This window comes from Oryctolagus cuniculus, chromosome 8 (genome assembly GCF_051225735.1).
Source record: "Oryctolagus cuniculus isolate XC-2025 breed Fujian yellow rabbit chromosome 8, ASM5122573v1, whole genome shotgun sequence".
Classification (NCBI taxonomy): Eukaryota; Metazoa; Chordata; class Mammalia; order Lagomorpha; family Leporidae; genus Oryctolagus; species Oryctolagus cuniculus.
The window spans coordinates 29,188,583-29,209,594 of NC_142874.1; the positions used below are offsets into that span (position 1 = coordinate 29,188,583).

Here is a 21,012-nt window from a genome sequence, read left to right on the forward strand (position 1 = left end):
CAACACACCTGCCTCCGCCTAGGAAACCAGGCAGAGCAATGTTCTCCCGGCCCCACACCTCCCGACGCCTCATGTGGGTGGGTGCCTAGGTCAGAGTGGAGACAGCACGGGCGCCTGCCTGCCTAGGCCACAAAGAATCCCGGCCAAGGGAAAGTGACGGCACCGGGGCCAGGGCGAGGGCCCGCAGCAGGGCGCGCCGTCCCCCCTTGTGCGTTGGGCCGCGCAAGGCCTTGGTGCCACCCCACCCTCCGAGTGGGTTCCCCTCCTTGGCCAGGGCTGGCGGGCTAAGAGCGGCCCTTCCCTTCCACACGGCAAGGCGACGAGGAAGGGGAAGTGAAAGGATCCAGGAACCAGGCAAGGGCCACCTCCGGGTTCCAGGGGCAGCCAAGAAAGAACCTGACGGCACCCAGCCCCCTGTCTCAGGGGAGGGGCCTGGTGGGCACACCTCGAGCAATCCTCTGGGCCCTCCAGGACGGCAACGGAGCACCGTGTCCGGCACGGGCTCAGTCCAGCCAGGCCTCGCTGGACGGCTCCCCGCATGGGGGCGAGAGGGGAGAAAAGCGGACGGAGCAACCGCGCCCTCTCTCATCTGCGCCCACTCAGGGCACGCAGGACAGACGGGCCCGCGTGGCTGGCTCCACACACCAGCCCGGGTCTGGTCTGGGCCACGAGCGCACGACTGGGAACTGGCCCATCCAGGACACTGGGTCAGATTCTCCTGGTGGCCCGCCGCACTACAAGGCAGACAACTCCCCAGCTGCCTGGGGGCACGGCACGGGTCCAGAACACGCTCGTGCCAGCGTCAGAGGGCACATCGAGGACTTGTCCTCAGGCAGCGGCCACGCCTCCTGGACGCTGTCCCGGGAGCTCGGAGACCAGCCAACGCCAAGAGGAAGGCAAGGACGTCTCAGGAGAGGCAGAGGCACAGAGCACCACCCTCGCGGAGCCCAGCGTGCCCGCGCCTAAGTCCGCTGCGCACACTGGGCCACCAGGGGCAGTGGGGCACTCCACGCCGGGTCCCATGAGGCTTCTGCACTCGCAGCCTCCGTGGCGACGCCAGGCATGCGGGCTGGGAGTGCTGCACCAGACCCCCGGGGTGGGTCATGGCGGGAGCAGACGTGGGGGGCGGGGAAGCCTACGCCCCTCCCGCACGGGTTAGCAGACCACCACGCAGAGAAACGGACAACCTGCGGACAGGCCCAGGCAGCGTGCAGCCAACCAGAGCACCCGGGAGGACACACGGCCCCGTCTCGGAGCGCCTGACTCGCACCGCGGCCCCTCTCTCCCCAGGGAGCACATCCTTCCCGGGCAGAGCCCCGAGGACGTCCCCGCAGCTCCAGAGCACAGGCCAGCGTTTCGGGACAAGGAATCGCATGGCGACACCTTCCCGGTCCCGGAGGCAATAGGAAAGCCCGTTCTCGCTCAAGGAGCCCCGGCAACCCAGCGGGCTCCCAGGGGCAGAGGACACAAGGCACACGGGCCCCTACCGTGGTCGTGGTCGTGGTCGTGGTCGGGGTCGTGGTCGTGGTCGTGGTCAGCCTCCTCGGTGCTGGGAGTCATGGTTGGGAGCGGCACGTCCGGAACAGGTTCCCGGGTGCCGGGCTCGGCGTCTGCGGAAGAAGAAGAGACATCACGCACTTGGCCTGAGTGAGGGTCTCTGCCGACAACACACCTGCCTCCGCCTAGGAAACCAGGCAGAGCAATGTTCTCCCGGCCCCACACCTCCCGACGCCTCATGTGGGTGGGTGCCTAGGTCAGAGTGGAGACAGCACGGGCGCCTGCCTGCCTAGGCCACAAAGAATCCCGGCCAAGGGAAAGTGGTGGCACCGGGGCCAGGGCGAGGGCCCGCAGCAGGGCGCGCCGTCCCCCCTTGTGCGTTGGGCCGCGCAAGGCCTTGGTGCCACCCCACCCTCCGAGTGGGTTCCCCTCCTTGGCCAGGGCTGGCGGGCTAAGAGCGGCCCTTCCCTTCCACACGGCAAGGCGACGAGGAAGGGGAAGTGAAAGGATCCAGGAACCAGGCAAGGGCCACCTCCGGGTTCCAGGGGCAGCCAAGAAAGAACCTGACGGCACCCAGCCAGCCCCCTGTCTCAGGGGAGGGGCCTGGTGGGCACACCTCGAGCAATCCTCTGGGCCCTCCAGGACGGCAACGGAGCACCGTGTCCGGCACGGGCTCAGTCCAGCCAGGCCTCGCTGGACGGCTCCCCGCATGGGGGCGAGAGGGGAGAAAAGCGGACGGAGCAACCGCGCCCTCTCTCATCTGCGCCCACTCAGGGCACGCAGGACAGACGGGCCCGCGTGGCTGGCTCCACACACCAGCCCGGGTCTGGTCTGGGCCACGAGCGCACGACTGGGAACTGGCCCATCCAGGACACTGGGTCAGATTCTCCTGGTGGCCCGCCGCACTACAAGGCAGACAACTCCCCAGCTGCCTGGGGGCACGGCACGGGTCCAGAACACGCTCGTGCCAGCGTCAGAGGGCACATCGAGGACTTGTCCTCAGGCAGCGGCCACGCCTCCTGGACGCTGTCCCGGGAGCTCGGAGACCAGCCAACGCCAAGAGGAAGGCAAGGACGTCTCAGGAGAGGCAGAGGCACAGAGCACCACCCTCGCGGAGCCCAGCGTGCCCGCGCCTAAGTCCGCTGCGCACACTGGGCCACCAGGGGCAGTGGGGCACTCCACGCCGGGTCCCATGAGGCTTCTGCACTCGCAGCCTCCGTGGCGACGCCAGGCATGCGGGCTGGGAGTGCTGCACCAGACCCCCGGGGTGGGTCATGGCGGGAGCAGACGTGGGGGGCGGGGAAGCCTACGCCCCTCCCGCACGGGTTAGCAGACCACCACGCAGAGAAACGGACAACCTGCGGACAGGCCCAGGCAGCGTGCAGCCAACCAGAGCACCCGGGAGGACACACGGCCCCGTCTCGGAGCGCCTGACTCGCACCGCGGCCCCTCTCTCCCCAGGGAGCACATCCTTCCCGGGCAGAGCCCCGAGGACGTCCCCGCAGCTCCAGAGCACAGGCCAGCGTTTCGGGACAAGGAATCGCATGGCGACACCTTCCCGGTCCCGGAGGCAATAGGAAAGCCCGTTCTCGCTCAAGGAGCCCCGGCAACCCAGCGGGCTCCCAGGGGCAGAGGACACAAGGCACACGGGCCCCTACCGTGGTCGTGGTCGTGGTCGTGGTCGGGGTCGTGGTCGTGGTCAGCCTCCTCGGTGCTGGGAGTCATGGTTGGGAGCGGCACGTCCGGAACAGGTTCCCGGGTGCCGGGCTCGGCGTCTGCGGAAGAAGAAGAGACATCACGCACTTGGCCTGAGTGAGGGTCTCTGCCGACAACACACCTGCCTCCGCCTAGGAAACCAGGCAGAGCAATGTTCTCCCGGCCCCACACCTCCCGACGCCTCATGTGGGTGGGTGCCTAGGTCAGAGTGGAGACAGCACGGGCGCCTGCCTGCCTAGGCCACAAAGAATCCCGGCCAAGGGAAAGTGGTGGCACCGGGGCCAGGGCGAGGGCCCGCAGCAGGGCGCGCCGTCCCCCCTTGTGCGTTGGGCCGCGCAAGGCCTTGGTGCCACCCCACCCTCCGAGTGGGTTCCCCTCCTTGGCCAGGGCTGGCGGGCTAAGAGCGGCCCTTCCCTTCCACACGGCAAGGCGACGAGGAAGGGGAAGTGAAAGGATCCAGGAACCAGGCAAGGGCCACCTCCGGGTTCCAGGGGCAGCCAAGAAAGAACCTGACGGCACCCAGCCCCCTGTCTCAGGGGAGGGGCCTGGTGGGCACACCTCGAGCAATCCTCTGGGCCCTCCAGGACGGCAACGGAGCACCGTGTCCGGCACGGGCTCAGTCCAGCCAGGCCTCGCTGGACGGCTCCCCGCATGGGGGCGAGAGGGGAGAAAAGCGGACGGAGCAACCGCGCCCTCTCTCATCTGCGCCCACTCAGGGCACGCAGGACAGACGGGCCCGCGTGGCTGGCTCCACACACCAGCCCGGGTCTGGTCTGGGCCACGAGCGCACGACTGGGAACTGGCCCATCCAGGACACTGGGTCAGATTCTCCTGGTGGCCCGCCGCACTACAAGGCAGACAACTCCCCAGCTGCCTGGGGGCACGGCACGGGTCCAGAACACGCTCGTGCCAGCGTCAGAGGGCACATCGAGGACTTGTCCTCAGGCAGCGGCCACGCCTCCTGGACGCTGTCCCGGGAGCTCGGAGACCAGCCAACGCCAAGAGGAAGGCAAGGACGTCTCAGGAGAGGCAGAGGCACAGAGCACCACCCTCGCGGAGCCCAGCGTGCCCGCGCCTAAGTCCGCTGCGCACACTGGGCCACCAGGGGCAGTGGGGCACTCCACGCCGGGTCCCATGAGGCTTCTGCACTCGCAGCCTCCGTGGCGACGCCAGGCATGCGGGCTGGGAGTGCTGCACCAGACCCCCGGGGTGGGTCATGGCGGGAGCAGACGTGGGGGGCGGGGAAGCCTACGCCCCTCCCGCACGGGTTAGCAGACCACCACGCAGAGAAACGGACAACCTGCGGACAGGCCCAGGCAGCGTGCAGCCAACCAGAGCACCCGGGAGGACACACGGCCCCGTCTCGGAGCGCCTGACTCGCACCGCGGCCCCTCTCTCCCCAGGGAGCACATCCTTCCCGGGCAGAGCCCCGAGGACGTCCCCGCAGCTCCAGAGCACAGGCCAGCGTTTCGGGACAAGGAATCGCATGGCGACACCTTCCCGGTCCCGGAGGCAATAGGAAAGCCCGTTCTCGCTCAAGGAGCCCCGGCAACCCAGCGGGCTCCCAGGGGCAGAGGACACAAGGCACACGGGCCCCTACCGTGGTCGTGGTCGTGGTCGGGGTCGTGGTCGTGGTCGTGGTCAGCCTCCTCGGTGCTGGGAGTCATGGTTGGGAGCGGCACGTCCGGAACAGGTTCCCGGGTGCCGGGCTCGGCGTCTGCGGAAGAAGAAGAGACATCACGCACTTGGCCTGAGTGAGGGTCTCTGCCGACAACACACCTGCCTCCGCCTAGGAAACCAGGCAGAGCAATGTTCTCCCGGCCCCACACCTCCCGACGCCTCATGTGGGTGGGTGCCTAGGTCAGAGTGGAGACAGCACGGGCGCCTGCCTGCCTAGGCCACAAAGAATCCCGGCCAAGGGAAAGTGGTGGCACCGGGGCCAGGGCGAGGGCCCGCAGCAGGGCGCGCCGTCCCCCCTTGTGCGTTGGGCCGCGCAAGGCCTTGGTGCCACCCCACCCTCCGAGTGGGTTCCCCTCCTTGGCCAGGGCTGGCGGGCTAAGAGCGGCCCTTCCCTTCCACACGGCAAGGCGACGAGGAAGGGGAAGTGAAAGGATCCAGGAACCAGGCAAGGGCCACCTCCGGGTTCCAGGGGCAGCCAAGAAAGAACCTGACGGCACCCAGCCCCCTGTCTCAGGGGAGGGGCCTGGTGGGCACACCTCGAGCAATCCTCTGGGCCCTCCAGGACGGCAACGGAGCACCGTGTCCGGCACGGGCTCAGTCCAGCCAGGCCTCGCTGGACGGCTCCCCGCATGGGGGCGAGAGGGGAGAAAAGCGGACGGAGCAACCGCGCCCTCTCTCATCTGCGCCCACTCAGGGCACGCAGGACAGACGGGCCCGCGTGGCTGGCTCCACACACCAGCCCGGGTCTGGTCTGGGCCACGAGCGCACGACTGGGAACTGGCCCATCCAGGACACTGGGTCAGATTCTCCTGGTGGCCCGCCGCACTACAAGGCAGACAACTCCCCAGCTGCCTGGGGGCACGGCACGGGTCCAGAACACGCTCGTGCCAGCGTCAGAGGGCACATCGAGGACTTGTCCTCAGGCAGCGGCCACGCCTCCTGGACGCTGTCCCGGGAGCTCGGAGACCAGCCAACGCCAAGAGGAAGGCAAGGACGTCTCAGGAGAGGCAGAGGCACAGAGCACCACCCTCGCGGAGCCCAGCGTGCCCGTGCCTAAGTCCGCTGCGCACACTGGGCCACCAGGGGCAGTGGGGCACTCCACGCCGGGTCCCATGAGGCTTCTGCACTCGCAGCCTCCGTGGCGACGCCAGGCATGCGGGCTGGGAGTGCTGCACCAGACCCCCGGGGTGGGTCATGGCGGGAGCAGACGTGGGGGGCGGGGAAGCCTACGCCCCTCCCGCACGGGTTAGCAGACCACCACGCAGAGAAACGGACAACCTGCGGACAGGCCCAGGCAGCGTGCAGCCAACCAGAGCACCCGGGAGGACACACGGCCCCGTCTCGGAGCGCCTGACTCGCACCGCGGCCCCTCTCTCCCCAGGGAGCACATCCTTCCCGGGCAGAGCCCCGAGGACGTCCCCGCAGCTCCAGAGCACAGGCCAGCGTTTCGGGACAAGGAATCGCATGGCGACACCTTCCCGGTCCCGGAGGCAATAGGAAAGCCCGTTCTCGCTCAAGGAGCCCCGGCAACCCAGCGGGCTCCCAGGGGCAGAGGACACAAGGCACACGGGCCCCTACCGTGGTCGTGGTCGTGGTCGTGGTCGGGGTCGTGGTCGTGGTCGTGGTCAGCCTCCTCGGTGCTGGGAGTCATGGTTGGGAGCGGCACGTCCGGAACAGGTTCCCGGGTGCCGGGCTCGGCGTCTGCGGAAGAAGAAGAGACATCACGCACTTGGCCTGAGTGAGGGTCTCTGCCGACAACACACCTGCCTCCGCCTAGGAAACCAGGCAGAGCAATGTTCTCCCGGCCCCACACCTCCCGACGCCTCATGTGGGTGGGTGCCTAGGTCAGAGTGGAGACAGCACGGGCGCCTGCCTGCCTAGGCCACAAAGAATCCCGGCCAAGGGAAACTGGTGGCACCGGGGCCAGGGCGAGGGCCCGCAGCAGGGCGCGCCGTCCCCCCTTGTGCGTTGGGCCGCGCAAGGCCTTGGTGCCACCCCACCCTCCGAGTGGGTTCCCCTCCTTGGCCAGGGCTGGCGGGCTAAGAGCGGCCCTTCCCTTCCACACGGCAAGGCGACGAGGAAGGGGAAGTGAAAGGATCCAGGAACCAGGCAAGGGCCACCTCCGGGTTCCAGGGGCAGCCAAGAAAGAACCTGACGGCACCCAGCCCCCTGTCTCAGGGGAGGGGCCTGGTGGGCACACCTCGAGCAATCCTCTGGGCCCTCCAGGACGGCAACGGAGCACCGTGTCCGGCACGGGCTCAGTCCAGCCAGGCCTCGCTGGACGGCTCCCCGCATGGGGGCGAGAGGGGAGAAAAGCGGACGGAGCAACCGCGCCCTCTCTCATCTGCGCCCACTCAGGGCACGCAGGACAGACGGGCCCGCGTGGCTGGCTCCACACACCAGCCCGGGTCTGGTCTGGGCCACGAGCGCACGACTGGGAACTGGCCCATCCAGGACACTGGGTCAGATTCTCCTGGTGGCCCGCCGCACTACAAGGCAGACAACTCCCCAGCTGCCTGGGGGCACGGCACGGGTCCAGAACACGCTCGTGCCAGCGTCAGAGGGCACATCGAGGACTTGTCCTCAGGCAGCGGCCACGCCTCCTGGACGCTGTCCCGGGAGCTCGGAGACCAGCCAACGCCAAGAGGAAGGCAAGGACGTCTCAGGAGAGGCAGAGGCACAGAGCACCACCCTCGCGGAGCCCAGCGTGCCCGCGCCTAAGTCCGCTGCGCACACTGGGCCACCAGGGGCAGTGGGGCACTCCACGCCGGGTCCCATGAGGCTTCTGCACTCGCAGCCTCCGTGGCGACGCCAGGCATGCGGGCTGGGAGTGCTGCACCAGACCCCCGGGGTGGGTCATGGCGGGAGCAGACGTGGGGGGCGGGGAAGCCTACGCCCCTCCCGCACGGGTTAGCAGACCACCACGCAGAGAAACGGACAACCTGCGGACAGGCCCAGGCAGCGTGCAGCCAACCAGAGCACCCGGGAGGACACACGGCCCCGTCTCGGAGCGCCTGACTCGCACCGCGGCCCCTCTCTCCCCAGGGAGCACATCCTTCCCGGGCAGAGCCCCGAGGACGTCCCCGCAGCTCCAGAGCACAGGCCAGCGTTTCGGGACAAGGAATCGCATGGCGACACCTTCCCGGTCCCGGAGGCAATAGGAAAGCCCGTTCTCGCTCAAGGAGCCCCGGCAACCCAGCGGGCTCCCAGGGGCAGAGGACACAAGGCACACGGGCCCCTACCGTGGTCGTGGTCGTGGTCGGGGTCGTGGTCGTGGTCGTGGTCGTGGTCGTGGTCGTGGTCGTGGTCGTGGTCAGCCTCCTCGGTGCTGGGAGTCATGGTTGGGAGCGGCACGTCCGGAACAGGTTCCCGGGTGCCGGGCTCGGCGTCTGCGGAAGAAGAAGAGACATCACGCACTTGGCCTGAGTGAGGGTCTCTGCCGACAACACACCTGCCTCCGCCTAGGAAACCAGGCAGAGCAATGTTCTCCCGGCCCCACACCTCCCGACGCCTCATGTGGGTGGGTGCCTAGGTCAGAGTGGAGACAGCACGGGCGCCTGCCTGCCTAGGCCACAAAGAATCCCAGCCAAGGGAAAGTGGTGGCACCGGGGCCAGGGCGAGGGCCCGCAGCAGGGCGCGCCGTCCCCCCTTGTGCGTTGGGCCGCGCAAGGCCTTGGTGCCACCCCACCCTCCGAGTGGGTTCCCCTCCTTGGCCAGGGCTGGCGGGCTAAGAGCGGCCCTTCCCTTCCACACGGCAAGGCGACGAGGAAGGGGAAGTGAAAGGATCCAGGAACCAGGCAAGGGCCACCTCCGGGTTCCAGGGGCAGCCAAGAAAGAACCTGACGGCACCCAGCCCCCTGTCTCAGGGGAGGGGCCTGGTGGGCACACCTCGAGCAATCCTCTGGGCCCTCCAGGACGGCAACGGAGCACCGTGTCCGGCACGGGCTCAGTCCAGCCAGGCCTCGCTGGACGGCTCCCCGCATGGGGGCGAGAGGGGAGAAAAGCGGACGGAGCAACCGCGCCCTCTCTCATCTGCGCCCACTCAGGGCACGCAGGACAGACGGGCCCGCGTGGCTGGCTCCACACACCAGCCCGGGTCTGGTCTGGGCCACGAGCGCACGACTGGGAACTGGCCCATCCAGGACACTGGGTCAGATTCTCCTGGTGGCCCGCCGCACTACAAGGCAGACAACTCCCCAGCTGCCTGGGGGCACGGCACGGGTCCAGAACACGCTCGTGCCAGCGTCAGAGGGCACATCGAGGACTTGTCCTCAGGCAGCGGCCACGCCTCCTGGACGCTGTCCCGGGAGCTCGGAGACCAGCCAACGCCAAGAGGAAGGCAAGGACGTCTCAGGAGAGGCAGAGGCACAGAGCACCACCCTCGCGGAGCCCAGCGTGCCCGCGCCTAAGTCCGCTGCGCACACTGGGCCACCAGGGGCAGTGGGGCACTCCACGCCGGGTCCCATGAGGCTTCTGCACTCGCAGCCTCCGTGGCGACGCCAGGCATGCGGGCTGGGAGTGCTGCACCAGACCCCCGGGGTGGGTCATGGCGGGAGCAGACGTGGGGGGCGGGGAAGCCTACGCCCCTCCCGCACGGGTTAGCAGACCACCACGCAGAGAAACGGACAACCTGCGGACAGGCCCAGGCAGCGTGCAGCCAACCAGAGCACCCGGGAGGACACACGGCCCCGTCTCGGAGCGCCTGACTCGCACCGCGGCCCCTCTCTCCCCAGGGAGCACATCCTTCCCGGGCAGAGCCCCGAGGACGTCCCCGCAGCTCCAGAGCACAGGCCAGCGTTTCGGGACAAGGAATCGCATGGCGACACCTTCCCGGTCCCGGAGGCAATAGGAAAGCCCGTTCTCGCTCAAGGAGCCCCGGCAACCCAGCGGGCTCCCAGGGGCAGAGGACACAAGGCACACGGGCCCCTACCGTGGTCGTGGTCGTGGTCGGGGTCGTGGTCGTGGTCGTGGTCAGCCTCCTCGGTGCTGGGAGTCATGGTTGGGAGCGGCACGTCCGGAACAGGTTCCCGGGTGCCGGGCTCGGCGTCTGCGGAAGAAGAAGAGACATCACGCACTTGGCCTGAGTGAGGGTCTCTGCCGACAACACACCTGCCTCCGCCTAGGAAACCAGGCAGAGCAATGTTCTCCCGGCCCCACACCTCCCGACGCCTCATGTGGGTGGGTGCCTAGGTCAGAGTGGAGACAGCACGGGCGCCTGCCTGCCTAGGCCACAAAGAATCCCGGCCAAGGGAAAGTGGTGGCACCGGGGCCAGGGCGAGGGCCCGCAGCAGGGCGCGCCGTCCCCCCTTGTGCGTTGGGCCGCGCAAGGCCTTGGTGCCACCCCACCCTCCGAGTGGGTTCCCCTCCTTGGCCAGGGCTGGCGGGCTAAGAGCGGCCCTTCCCTTCCACACGGCAAGGCGACGAGGAAGGGGAAGTGAAAGGATCCAGGAACCAGGCAAGGGCCACCTCCGGGTTCCAGGGGCAGCCAAGAAAGAACCTGACGGCACCCAGCCCCCTGTCTCAGGGGAGGGGCCTGGTGGGCACACCTCGAGCAATCCTCTGGGCCCTCCAGGACGGCAACGGAGCACCGTGTCCGGCACGGGCTCAGTCCAGCCAGGCCTCGCTGGACGGCTCCCCGCATGGGGGCGAGAGGGGAGAAAAGCGGACGGAGCAACCGCGCCCTCTCTCATCTGCGCCCACTCAGGGCACGCAGGACAGACGGGCCCGCGTGGCTGGCTCCACACACCAGCCCGGGTCTGGTCTGGGCCACGAGCGCACGACTGGGAACTGGCCCATCCAGGACACTGGGTCAGATTCTCCTGGTGGCCCGCCGCACTACAAGGCAGACAACTCCCCAGCTGCCTGGGGGCACGGCACGGGTCCAGAACACGCTCGTGCCAGCGTCAGAGGGCACATCGAGGACTTGTCCTCAGGCAGCGGCCACGCCTCCTGGACGCTGTCCCGGGAGCTCGGAGACCAGCCAACGCCAAGAGGAAGGCAAGGACGTCTCAGGAGAGGCAGAGGCACAGAGCACCACCCTCGCGGAGCCCAGCGTGCCCGCGCCTAAGTCCGCTGCGCACACTGGGCCACCAGGGGCAGTGGGGCACTCCACGCCGGGTCCCATGAGGCTTCTGCACTCGCAGCCTCCGTGGCGACGCCAGGCATGCGGGCTGGGAGTGCTGCACCAGACCCCCGGGGTGGGTCATGGCGGGAGCAGACGTGGGGGGCGGGGAAGCCTACGCCCCTCCCGCACGGGTTAGCAGACCACCACGCAGAGAAACGGACAACCTGCGGACAGGCCCAGGCAGCGTGCAGCCAACCAGAGCACCCGGGAGGACACACGGCCCCGTCTCGGAGCGCCTGACTCGCACCGCGGCCCCTCTCTCCCCAGGGAGCACATCCTTCCCGGGCAGAGCCCCGAGGACGTCCCCGCAGCTCCAGAGCACAGGCCAGCGTTTCGGGACAAGGAATCGCATGGCGACACCTTCCCGGTCCCGGAGGCAATAGGAAAGCCCGTTCTCGCTCAAGGAGCCCCGGCAACCCAGCGGGCTCCCAGGGGCAGAGGACACAAGGCACACGGGCCCCTACCGTGGTCGTGGTCGTGGTCGGGGTCGTGGTCGTGGTCGTGGTCAGCCTCCTCGGTGCTGGGAGTCATGGTTGGGAGCGGCACGTCCGGAACAGGTTCCCGGGTGCCGGGCTCGGCGTCTGCGGAAGAAGAAGAGACATCACGCACTTGGCCTGAGTGAGGGTCTCTGCCGACAACACACCTGCCTCCGCCTAGGAAACCAGGCAGAGCAATGTTCTCCCGGCCCCACACCTCCCGACGCCTCATGTGGGTGGGTGCCTAGGTCAGAGTGGAGACAGCACGGGCGCCTGCCTGCCTAGGCCACAAAGAATCCCGGCCAAGGGAAAGTGGTGGCACCGGGGCCAGGGCGAGGGCCCGCAGCAGGGCGCGCCGTCCCCCCTTGTGCGTTGGGCCGCGCAAGGCCTTGGTGCCACCCCACCCTCCGAGTGGGTTCCCCTCCTTGGCCAGGGCTGGCGGGCTAAGAGCGGCCCTTCCCTTCCACACGGCAAGGCGACGAGGAAGGGGAAGTGAAAGGATCCAGGAACCAGGCAAGGGCCACCTCCGGGTTCCAGGGGCAGCCAAGAAAGAACCTGACGGCACCCAGCCCCCTGTCTCAGGGGAGGGGCCTGGTGGGCACACCTCGAGCAATCCTCTGGGCCCTCCAGGACGGCAACGGAGCACCGTGTCCGGCACGGGCTCAGTCCAGCCAGGCCTCGCTGGACGGCTCCCCGCATGGGGGCGAGAGGGGAGAAAAGCGGACGGAGCAACCGCGCCCTCTCTCATCTGCGCCCACTCAGGGCACGCAGGACAGACGGGCCCGCGTGGCTGGCTCCACACACCAGCCCGGGTCTGGTCTGGGCCACGAGCGCACGACTGGGAACTGGCCCATCCAGGACACTGGGTCAGATTCTCCTGGTGGCCCGCCGCACTACAAGGCAGACAACTCCCCAGCTGCCTGGGGGCACGGCACGGGTCCAGAACACGCTCGTGCCAGCGTCAGAGGGCACATCGAGGACTTGTCCTCAGGCAGCGGCCACGCCTCCTGGACGCTGTCCCGGGAGCTCGGAGACCAGCCAACGCCAAGAGGAAGGCAAGGACGTCTCAGGAGAGGCAGAGGCACAGAGCACCACCCTCGCGGAGCCCAGCGTGCCCGTGCCTAAGTCCGCTGCGCACACTGGGCCACCAGGGGCAGTGGGGCACTCCACGCCGGGTCCCATGAGGCTTCTGCACTCGCAGCCTCCGTGGCGACGCCAGGCATGCGGGCTGGGAGTGCTGCACCAGACCCCCGGGGTGGGTCATGGCGGGAGCAGACGTGGGGGGCGGGGAAGCCTACGCCCCTCTCGCACGGGTTAGCAGACCACCACGCAGAGAAACGGACAACCTGCGGACAGGCCCAGGCAGCGTGCAGCCAACCAGAGCACCCGGGAGGACACACGGCCCCGTCTCGGAGCGCCTGACTCGCACCGCGGCCCCTCTCTCCCCAGGGAGCACATCCTTCCCGGGCAGAGCCCCGAGGACGTCCCCGCAGCTCCAGAGCACAGGCCAGCGTTTCGGGACAAGGAATCGCATGGCGACACCTTCCCGGTCCCGGAGGCAATAGGAAAGCCCGTTCTCGCTCAAGGAGCCCCGGCAACCCAGCGGGCTCCCAGGGGCAGAGGACACAAGGCACACGGGCCCCTACCGTGGTCGTGGTCGTGGTCGTGGTCGGGGTCGTGGTCGTGGTCGTGGTCAGCCTCCTCGGTGCTGGGAGTCATGGTTGGGAGCGGCACGTCCGGAACAGGTTCCCGGGTGCCGGGCTCGGCGTCTGCGGAAGAAGAAGAGACATCACGCACTTGGCCTGAGTGAGGGTCTCTGCCGACAACACACCTGCCTCCGCCTAGGAAACCAGGCAGAGCAATGTTCTCCCGGCCCCACACCTCCCGACGCCTCATGTGGGTGGGTGCCTAGGTCAGAGTGGAGACAGCACGGGCGCCTGCCTGCCTAGGCCACAAAGAATCCCGGCCAAGGGAAACTGGTGGCACCGGGGCCAGGGCGAGGGCCCGCAGCAGGGCGCGCCGTCCCCCCTTGTGCGTTGGGCCGCGCAAGGCCTTGGTGCCACCCCACCCTCCGAGTGGGTTCCCCTCCTTGGCCAGGGCTGGCGGGCTAAGAGCGGCCCTTCCCTTCCACACGGCAAGGCGACGAGGAAGGGGAAGTGAAAGGATCCAGGAACCAGGCAAGGGCCACCTCCGGGTTCCAGGGGCAGCCAAGAAAGAACCTGACGGCACCCAGCCCCCTGTCTCAGGGGAGGGGCCTGGTGGGCACACCTCGAGCAATCCTCTGGGCCCTCCAGGACGGCAACGGAGCACCGTGTCCGGCACGGGCTCAGTCCAGCCAGGCCTCGCTGGACGGCTCCCCGCATGGGGGCGAGAGGGGAGAAAAGCGGACGGAGCAACCGCGCCCTCTCTCATCTGCGCCCACTCAGGGCACGCAGGACAGACGGGCCTGCGTGGCTGGCTCCACACACCAGCCCGGGTCTGGTCTGGGCCACGAGCGCACGACTGGGAACTGGCCCATCCAGGACACTGGGTCAGATTCTCCTGGTGGCCCGCCGCACTACAAGGCAGACAACTCCCCAGCTGCCTGGGGGCACGGCACGGGTCCAGAACACGCTCGTGCCAGCGTCAGAGGGCACATCGAGGACTTGTCCTCAGGCAGCGGCCACGCCTCCTGGACGCTGTCCCGGGAGCTCGGAGACCAGCCAACGCCAAGAGGAAGGCAAGGACGTCTCAGGAGAGGCAGAGGCACAGAGCACCACCCTCGCGGAGCCCAGCGTGCCCGCGCCTAAGTCCGCTGCGCACACTGGGCCACCAGGGGCAGTGGGGCACTCCACGCCGGGTCCCATGAGGCTTCTGCACTCGCAGCCTCCGTGGCGACGCCAGGCATGCGGGCTGGGAGTGCTGCACCAGACCCCCGGGGTGGGTCATGGCGGGAGCAGACGTGGGGGGCGGGGAAGCCTACGCCCCTCCCGCACGGGTTAGCAGACCACCACGCAGAGAAACGGACAACCTGCGGACAGGCCCAGGCAGCGTGCAGCCAACCAGAGCACCCGGGAGGACACACGGCCCCGTCTCGGAGCGCCTGACTCGCACCGCGGCCCCTCTCTCCCCAGGGAGCACATCCTTCCCGGGCAGAGCCCCGAGGACGTCCCCGCAGCTCCAGAGCACAGGCCAGCGTTTCGGGACAAGGAATCGCATGGCGACACCTTCCCGGTCCCGGAGGCAATAGGAAAGCCCGTTCTCGCTCAAGGAGCCCCGGCAACCCAGCGGGCTCCCAGGGGCAGAGGACACAAGGCACACGGGCCCCTACCGTGGTCGTGGTCGTGGTCGGGGTCGGGGTCGGGGTCGTGGTCGTGGTCGTGGTCGTGGTCGTGGTCAGCCTCCTCGGTGCTGGGAGTCATGGTTGGGAGCGGCACGTCCGGAACAGGTTCCCGGGTGCCGGGCTCGGCGTCTGCGGAAGAAGAAGAGACATCACGCACTTGGCCTGAGTGAGGGTCTCTGCCGACAACACACCTGCCTCCGCCTAGGAAACCAGGCAGAGCAATGTTCTCCCGGCCCCACACCTCCCGACGCCTCATGTGGGTGGGTGCCTAGGTCAGAGTGGAGACAGCACGGGCGCCTGCCTGCCTAGGCCACAAAGAATCCCAGCCAAGGGAAAGTGGTGGCACCGGGGCCAGGGCGAGGGCCCGCAGCAGGGCGCGCCGTCCCCCCTTGTGCGTTGGGCCGCGCAAGGCCTTGGTGCCACCCCACCCTCCGAGTGGGTTCCCCTCCTTGGCCAGGGCTGGCGGGCTAAGAGCGGCCCTTCCCTTCCACACGGCAAGGCGACGAGGAAGGGGAAGTGAAAGGATCCAGGAACCAGGCAAGGGCCACCTCCGGGTTCCAGGGGCAGCCAAGAAAGAACCTGACGGCACCCAGCCCCCTGTCTCAGGGGAGGGGCCTGGTGGGCACACCTCGAGCAATCCTCTGGGCCCTCCAGGACGGCAACGGAGCACCGTGTCCGGCACGGGCTCAGTCCAGCCAGGCCTCGCTGGACGGCTCCCCGCATGGGGGCGAGAGGGGAGAAAAGCGGACGGAGCAACCGCGCCCTCTCTCATCTGCGCCCACTCAGGGCACGCAGGACAGACGGGCCCGCGTGGCTGGCTCCACACACCAGCCCGGGTCTGGTCTGGGCCACGAGCGCACGACTGGGAACTGGCCCATCCAGGACACTGGGTCAGATTCTCCTGGTGGCCCGCCGCACTACAAGGCAGACAACTCCCCAGCTGCCTGGGGGCACGGCACGGGTCCAGAACACGCTCGTGCCAGCGTCAGAGGGCACATCGAGGACTTGTCCTCAGGCAGCGGCCACGCCTCCTGGACGCTGTCCCGGGAGCTCGGAGACCAGCCAACGCCAAGAGGAAGGCAAGGACGTCTCAGGAGAGGCAGAGGCACAGAGCACCACCCTCGCGGAGCCCAGCGTGCCCGCGCCTAAGTCCGCTGCGCACACTGGGCCACCAGGGGCAGTGGGGCACTCCACGCCGGGTCCCATGAGGCTTCTGCACTCGCAGCCTCCGTGGCGACGCCAGGCATGCGGGCTGGGAGTGCTGCACCAGACCCCCGGGGTGGGTCATGGCGGGAGCAGACGTGGGGGGCGGGGAAGCCTACGCCCCTCCCGCACGGGTTAGCAGACCACCACGCAGAGAAACGGACAACCTGCGGACAGGCCCAGGCAGCGTGCAGCCAACCAGAGCACCCGGGAGGACACACGGCCCCGTCTCGGAGCGCCTGACTCGCACCGCGGCCCCTCTCTCCCCAGGGAGCACATCCTTCCCGGGCAGAGCCCCGAGGACGTCCCCGCAGCTCCAGAGCACAGGCCAGCGTTTCGGGACAAGGAATCGCATGGCGACACCTTCCCGGTCCCGGAGGCAATAGGAAAGCCCGTTCTCGCTCAAGGAGCCCCGGCAACCCAGCGGGCTCCCAGGGGCAGAGGACACAAGGCACACGGGCCCCTACCGTGGTCGTGGTCGTGGTCGGGGTCGTGGTCGTGGTCGTGGTCAGCCTCCTCGGTGCTGGGAGTCATGGTTGGGAGCGGCACGTCCGGAACAGGTTCCCGGGTGCCGGGCTCGGCGTCTGCGGAAGAAGAAGAGACATCACGCACTTGGCCTGAGTGAGGGTCTCTGCCGACAACACACCTGCCTCCGCCTAGGAAACCAGGCAGAGCAATGTTCTCCCGGCCCCACACCTCCCGACGCCTCATGTGGGTGGGTGCCTAGGTCAGAGTGGAGACAGCACGGGCGCCTGCCTGCCTAGGCCACAAAGAATCCCAGCCAAGGGAAAGTGGTGGCACCGGGGCCAGGGCGAGGGCCCGCAGCAGGGCGCGCCGTCCCCCCTTGTGCGTTGGGCCGCGCAAGGCCTTGGTGCCACCCCACCCTCCGAGTGGGTTCCCCTCCTTGGCCAGGGCTGGCGGGCTAAGAGCGGCCCTTCCCTTCCACACGGCAAGGCGACGAGGAAGGGGAAGTGAAAGGATCCAGGAACCAGGCAAGGGCCACCTCCGGGTTCCAGGGGCAGCCAAGAAAGAACCTGACGGCACCCAGCCCCCTGTCTCAGGGGAGGGGCCTGGTGGGCACACCTCGAGCAATCCTCTGGGCCCTCCAGGACGGCAACGGAGCACCGTGTCCGGCACGGGCTCAGTCAAGCCAGGCCTCGCTGGACGGCTCCCCGCATGGGGGCGAGAGGGGAGAAAAGCGGACGGAGCAACCGCGCCCTCTCTCATCTGCGCCCACTCAGGGCACGCAGGACAGACGGGCCCGCGTGGCTGGCTCCACACACCAGCCCGGGTCTGGTCTGGGCCACGAGCGCACGACTGGGAACTGGCCCATCCAGGACACTGGGTCAGATTCTCCTGGTGGCCCGCCGCACTACAAGGCAGACAACTCCCCAGCTGCCTGGGGGCACGGCACGGGTCCAGAACACGCTCGTGCCAGCGTCAGAGGGCACATCGAGGACTTGTCCTCAGGCAGCGGCCACGCCTCCTGGACGCTGTCCCGGGAGCTCGGAGACCAGCCAACGCCAAGAGGAAGGCAAGGACGTCTCAGGAGAGGCAGAGGCACAGAGCACCACCCTCGCGGAGCCCAGCGTGCCCGCGCCTAAGTCCGCTGCGCACACTGGGCCACCAGGGGCAGTGGGGCACTCCACGCCGGGTCCCATGAGGCTTCTGCACTCGCAGCCTCCGTGGCGACGCCAGGCATGCGGGCTGGGAGTGCTGCACCAGACCCCCGGGGTGGGTCATGGCGGGAGCAGACGTGGGGGGCGGGGAAGCCTACGCCCCTCCCGCACGGGTTAGCAGACCACCACGCAGAGAAACGGACAACCTGCGGACAGGCCCAGGCAGCGTGCAGCCAACCAGAGCACCCGGGAGGACACACGGCCCCGTCTCGGAGCGCCTGACTCGCACCGCGGCCCCTCTCTCCCCAGGGAGCACATCCTTCCCGGGCAGAGCCCCGAGGACGTCCCCGCAGCTCCAGAGCACAGGCCAGCGTTTCGGGACAAGGAATCGCATGGCGACACCTTCCCGGTCCCGGAGGCAATAGGAAAGCCCGTTCTCGCTCAAGGAGCCCCGGCAACCCAGCGGGCTCCCAGGGGCAGAGGACACAAGGCACACGGGCCCCTACCGTGGTCGTGGTCGTGGTCGGGGTCGTGGTCGTGGTCGTGGTCAGCCTCCTCGGTGCTGGGAGTCATGGTTGGGAGCGGCACGTCCGGAACAGGTTCCCGGGTGCCGGGCTCGGCGTCTGCGGAAGAAGAAGAGACATCACGCACTTGGCCTGAGTGAGGGTCTCTGCCGACAACACACCTGCCTCCGCCTAGGAAACCAGGCAGAGCAATGTTCTCCCGGCCCCACACCTCCCGACGCCTCATGTGGGTGGGTGCCTAGGTCAGAGTGGAGACAGCACGGGCGCCTGCCTGCCTAGGCCACAAAGAATCCCGGCCAAGGGAAAGTGGTGGCACCGGGGCCAGGGCGAGGGCCCGCAGCAGGGCGCGCCGTCCCCCCTTGTGCGTTGGGCCGCGCAAGGCCTTGGTGCCACCCCACCCTCCGAGTGGGTTCCCCTCCTTGGCCAGGGCTGGCGGGCTAAGAGCGGCCCTTCCCTTCCACACGGCAAGGCGACGAGGAAGGGGAAGTGAAAGGATCCAGGAACCAGGCAAGGGCCACCTCCGGGTTCCAGGGGCAGCCAAGAAAGAACCTGACGGCACCCAGCCCCCTGTCTCAGGGGAGGGGCCTGGTGGGCACACCTCGAGCAATCCTCTGGGCCCTCCAGGACGGCAACGGAGCACCGTGTCCGGCACGGGCTCAGTCCAGCCAGGCCTCGCTGGACGGCTCCCCGCATGGGGGCGAGAGGGGAGAAAAGCGGACGGAGCAACCGCGCCCTCTCTCATCTGCGCCCACTCAGGGCACGCAGGACAGACGGGCCCGCGTGGCTGGCTCCACACACCAGCCCGGGTCTGGTCTGGGCCACGAGCGCACGACTGGGAACTGGCCCATCCAGGACACTGGGTCAGATTCTCCTGGTGGCCCGCCGCACTACAAGGCAGACAACTCCCCAGCTGCCTGGGGGCACGGCACGGGTCCAGAACACGCTCGTGCCAGCGTCAGAGGGCACATCGAGGACTTGTCCTCAGGCAGCGGCCACGCCTCCTGGACGCTGTCCCGGGAGCTCGGAGACCAGCCAACGCCAAGAGGAAGGCAAGGACGTCTCAGGAGAGGCAGAGGCACAGAGCACCACCCTCGCGGAGCCCAGCGTGCCCGCGCCTAAGTCCGCTGCGCACACTGGGCCACCAGGGGCAGTGGGGCACTCCACGCCGGGTCCCATGAGGCTTCTGCACTCGCAGCCTCCGTGGCGACGCCAGGCATGCGGGCTGGGAGTGCTGCACCAGACCCCCGGGGTGGGTCATGGCGGGAGCAGACGTGGGGGGCGGGGAAGCCTACGCCCCTCCCGCACGGGTTAGCAGACCACCACGCAGAGAAACGGACAACCTGCGGACAGGCCCAGGCAGCGTGCAGCCAACCAGAGCACCCGGGAGGACACACGGCCCCGTCTCGGAGCGCCTGACTCGCACCGCGGCCCCTCTCTCCCCAGGGAGCACATCCTTCCCGGGCAGAGCCCCGAGGACGTCCCCGCAGCTCCAGAGCACAGGCCAGCGTTTCGGGACAAGGAATCGCATGGCGACACCTTCCCGGTCCCGGAGGCAATAGGAAAGCCCGTTCTCGCTCAAGGAGCCCCGGCAACACAGCGGGCTCCCAGGGGCAGAGGACACAAGGCACACGGGCCCCTACCGTGGTCGTGGTCGTGGTCGGGGTCGTGGTCGTGGTCGTGGTCGTGGTCGTGGTCGTGGTCAGCCTCCTCGGTGCTGGGAGTCATGGTTGGGAGCGGCACGTCCGGAACAGGTTCCCGGGTGCCGGGCTCGGCGTCTGCGGAAGAAGAAGAGACATCACGCACTTGGCCTGAGTGAGGGTCTCTGCCGACAACACACCTGCCTCCGCCTAGGAAACCAGGCAGAGCAATGTTCTCCCGGCCCCACACCTCCCGACGCCTCATGTGGGTGGGTGCCTAGGTCAGAGTGGAGACAGCACGGGCGCCTGCCTGCCTAGGCCACAAAGAATCCCAGCCAAGGGAAAGTGGTGGCACCGGGGCCAGGGCGAGGGCCCGCAGCAGGGCGCGCCGTCCCCCCTTGTGCGTTGGGCCGCGCAAGGCCTTGGTGCCACCCCACCCTCCGAGTGGGTTCCCCTCCTTGGCCAGGGCTGGCGGGCTAAGAGCGGCCCTTCCCTTCCACACGGCAAGGCGACGAGGAAGGGGAAGTGAAAGGATCCAGGAACCAGGCAAGGGCCACCTCCGGGTTCCAGGGGCAGCCAAGAAAGAACCTGACGGCACCCAGCCCCCTGTCTCAGGGGAGGGGCCTGGTGGGCACACCTCGAGCAATCCTCTGGGCCCTCCAGGACGGCAACGGAGCACCGTGTCCGGCACGGGCTCAGTCAAGCCAGGCCTCGCTGGACGGCTCCCCGCATGGGGGCGAGAGGGGAGAAAAGCGGACGGAGCAACCGCGCCCTCTCTCATCTGCGCCCACTCAGGGCACGCAGGACAGACGGGCCCGCGTGGCTGGCTCCACACACCAGCCCGGGTCTGGTCTGGGCCACGAGCGCACGACTGGGAACTGGCCCATCCAGGACACTGGGTCAGATTCTCCTGGTGGCCCGCCGCACTACAAGGCAGACAACTCCCCAGCTGCCTGGGGGCACGGCACGGGTCCAGAACACGCTCGTGCCAGCGTCAGAGGGCACATCGAGGACTTGTCCTCAGGCAGCGGCCACGCCTCCTGGACGCTGTCCCGGGAGCTCGGAGACCAGCCAACGCCAAGAGGAAGGCAAGGACGTCTCAGGAGAGGCAGAGGCACAGAGCACCACCCTCGCGGAGCCCAGCGTGCCCGCGCCTAAGTCCGCTGCGCACACTGGGCCACCAGGGGCAGTGGGGCACTCCACGCCGGGTCCCA

At 68.7% G+C, this 21,012-nt stretch overlaps 1 protein-coding gene across 1 annotated transcript in view; it reads right to left on the bottom strand.

The window, feature by feature from the left end:
- Positions 1 to 3,090: 3,090 nt before the first annotated feature.
- Positions 3,091 to 21,012, bottom strand: part of LOC127486484 (rho GTPase-activating protein 20-like) — a 161,402-nt gene continuing 143,480 nt past the window's right edge. The window contains exon 23 of the mRNA XM_089301762.1: positions 3,091 to 3,272. Coding sequence (XP_089157888.1) covers positions 3,091 to 3,272 — 182 coding nt within the window. The remainder of the gene's footprint in view (positions 3,273 to 21,012) is intronic.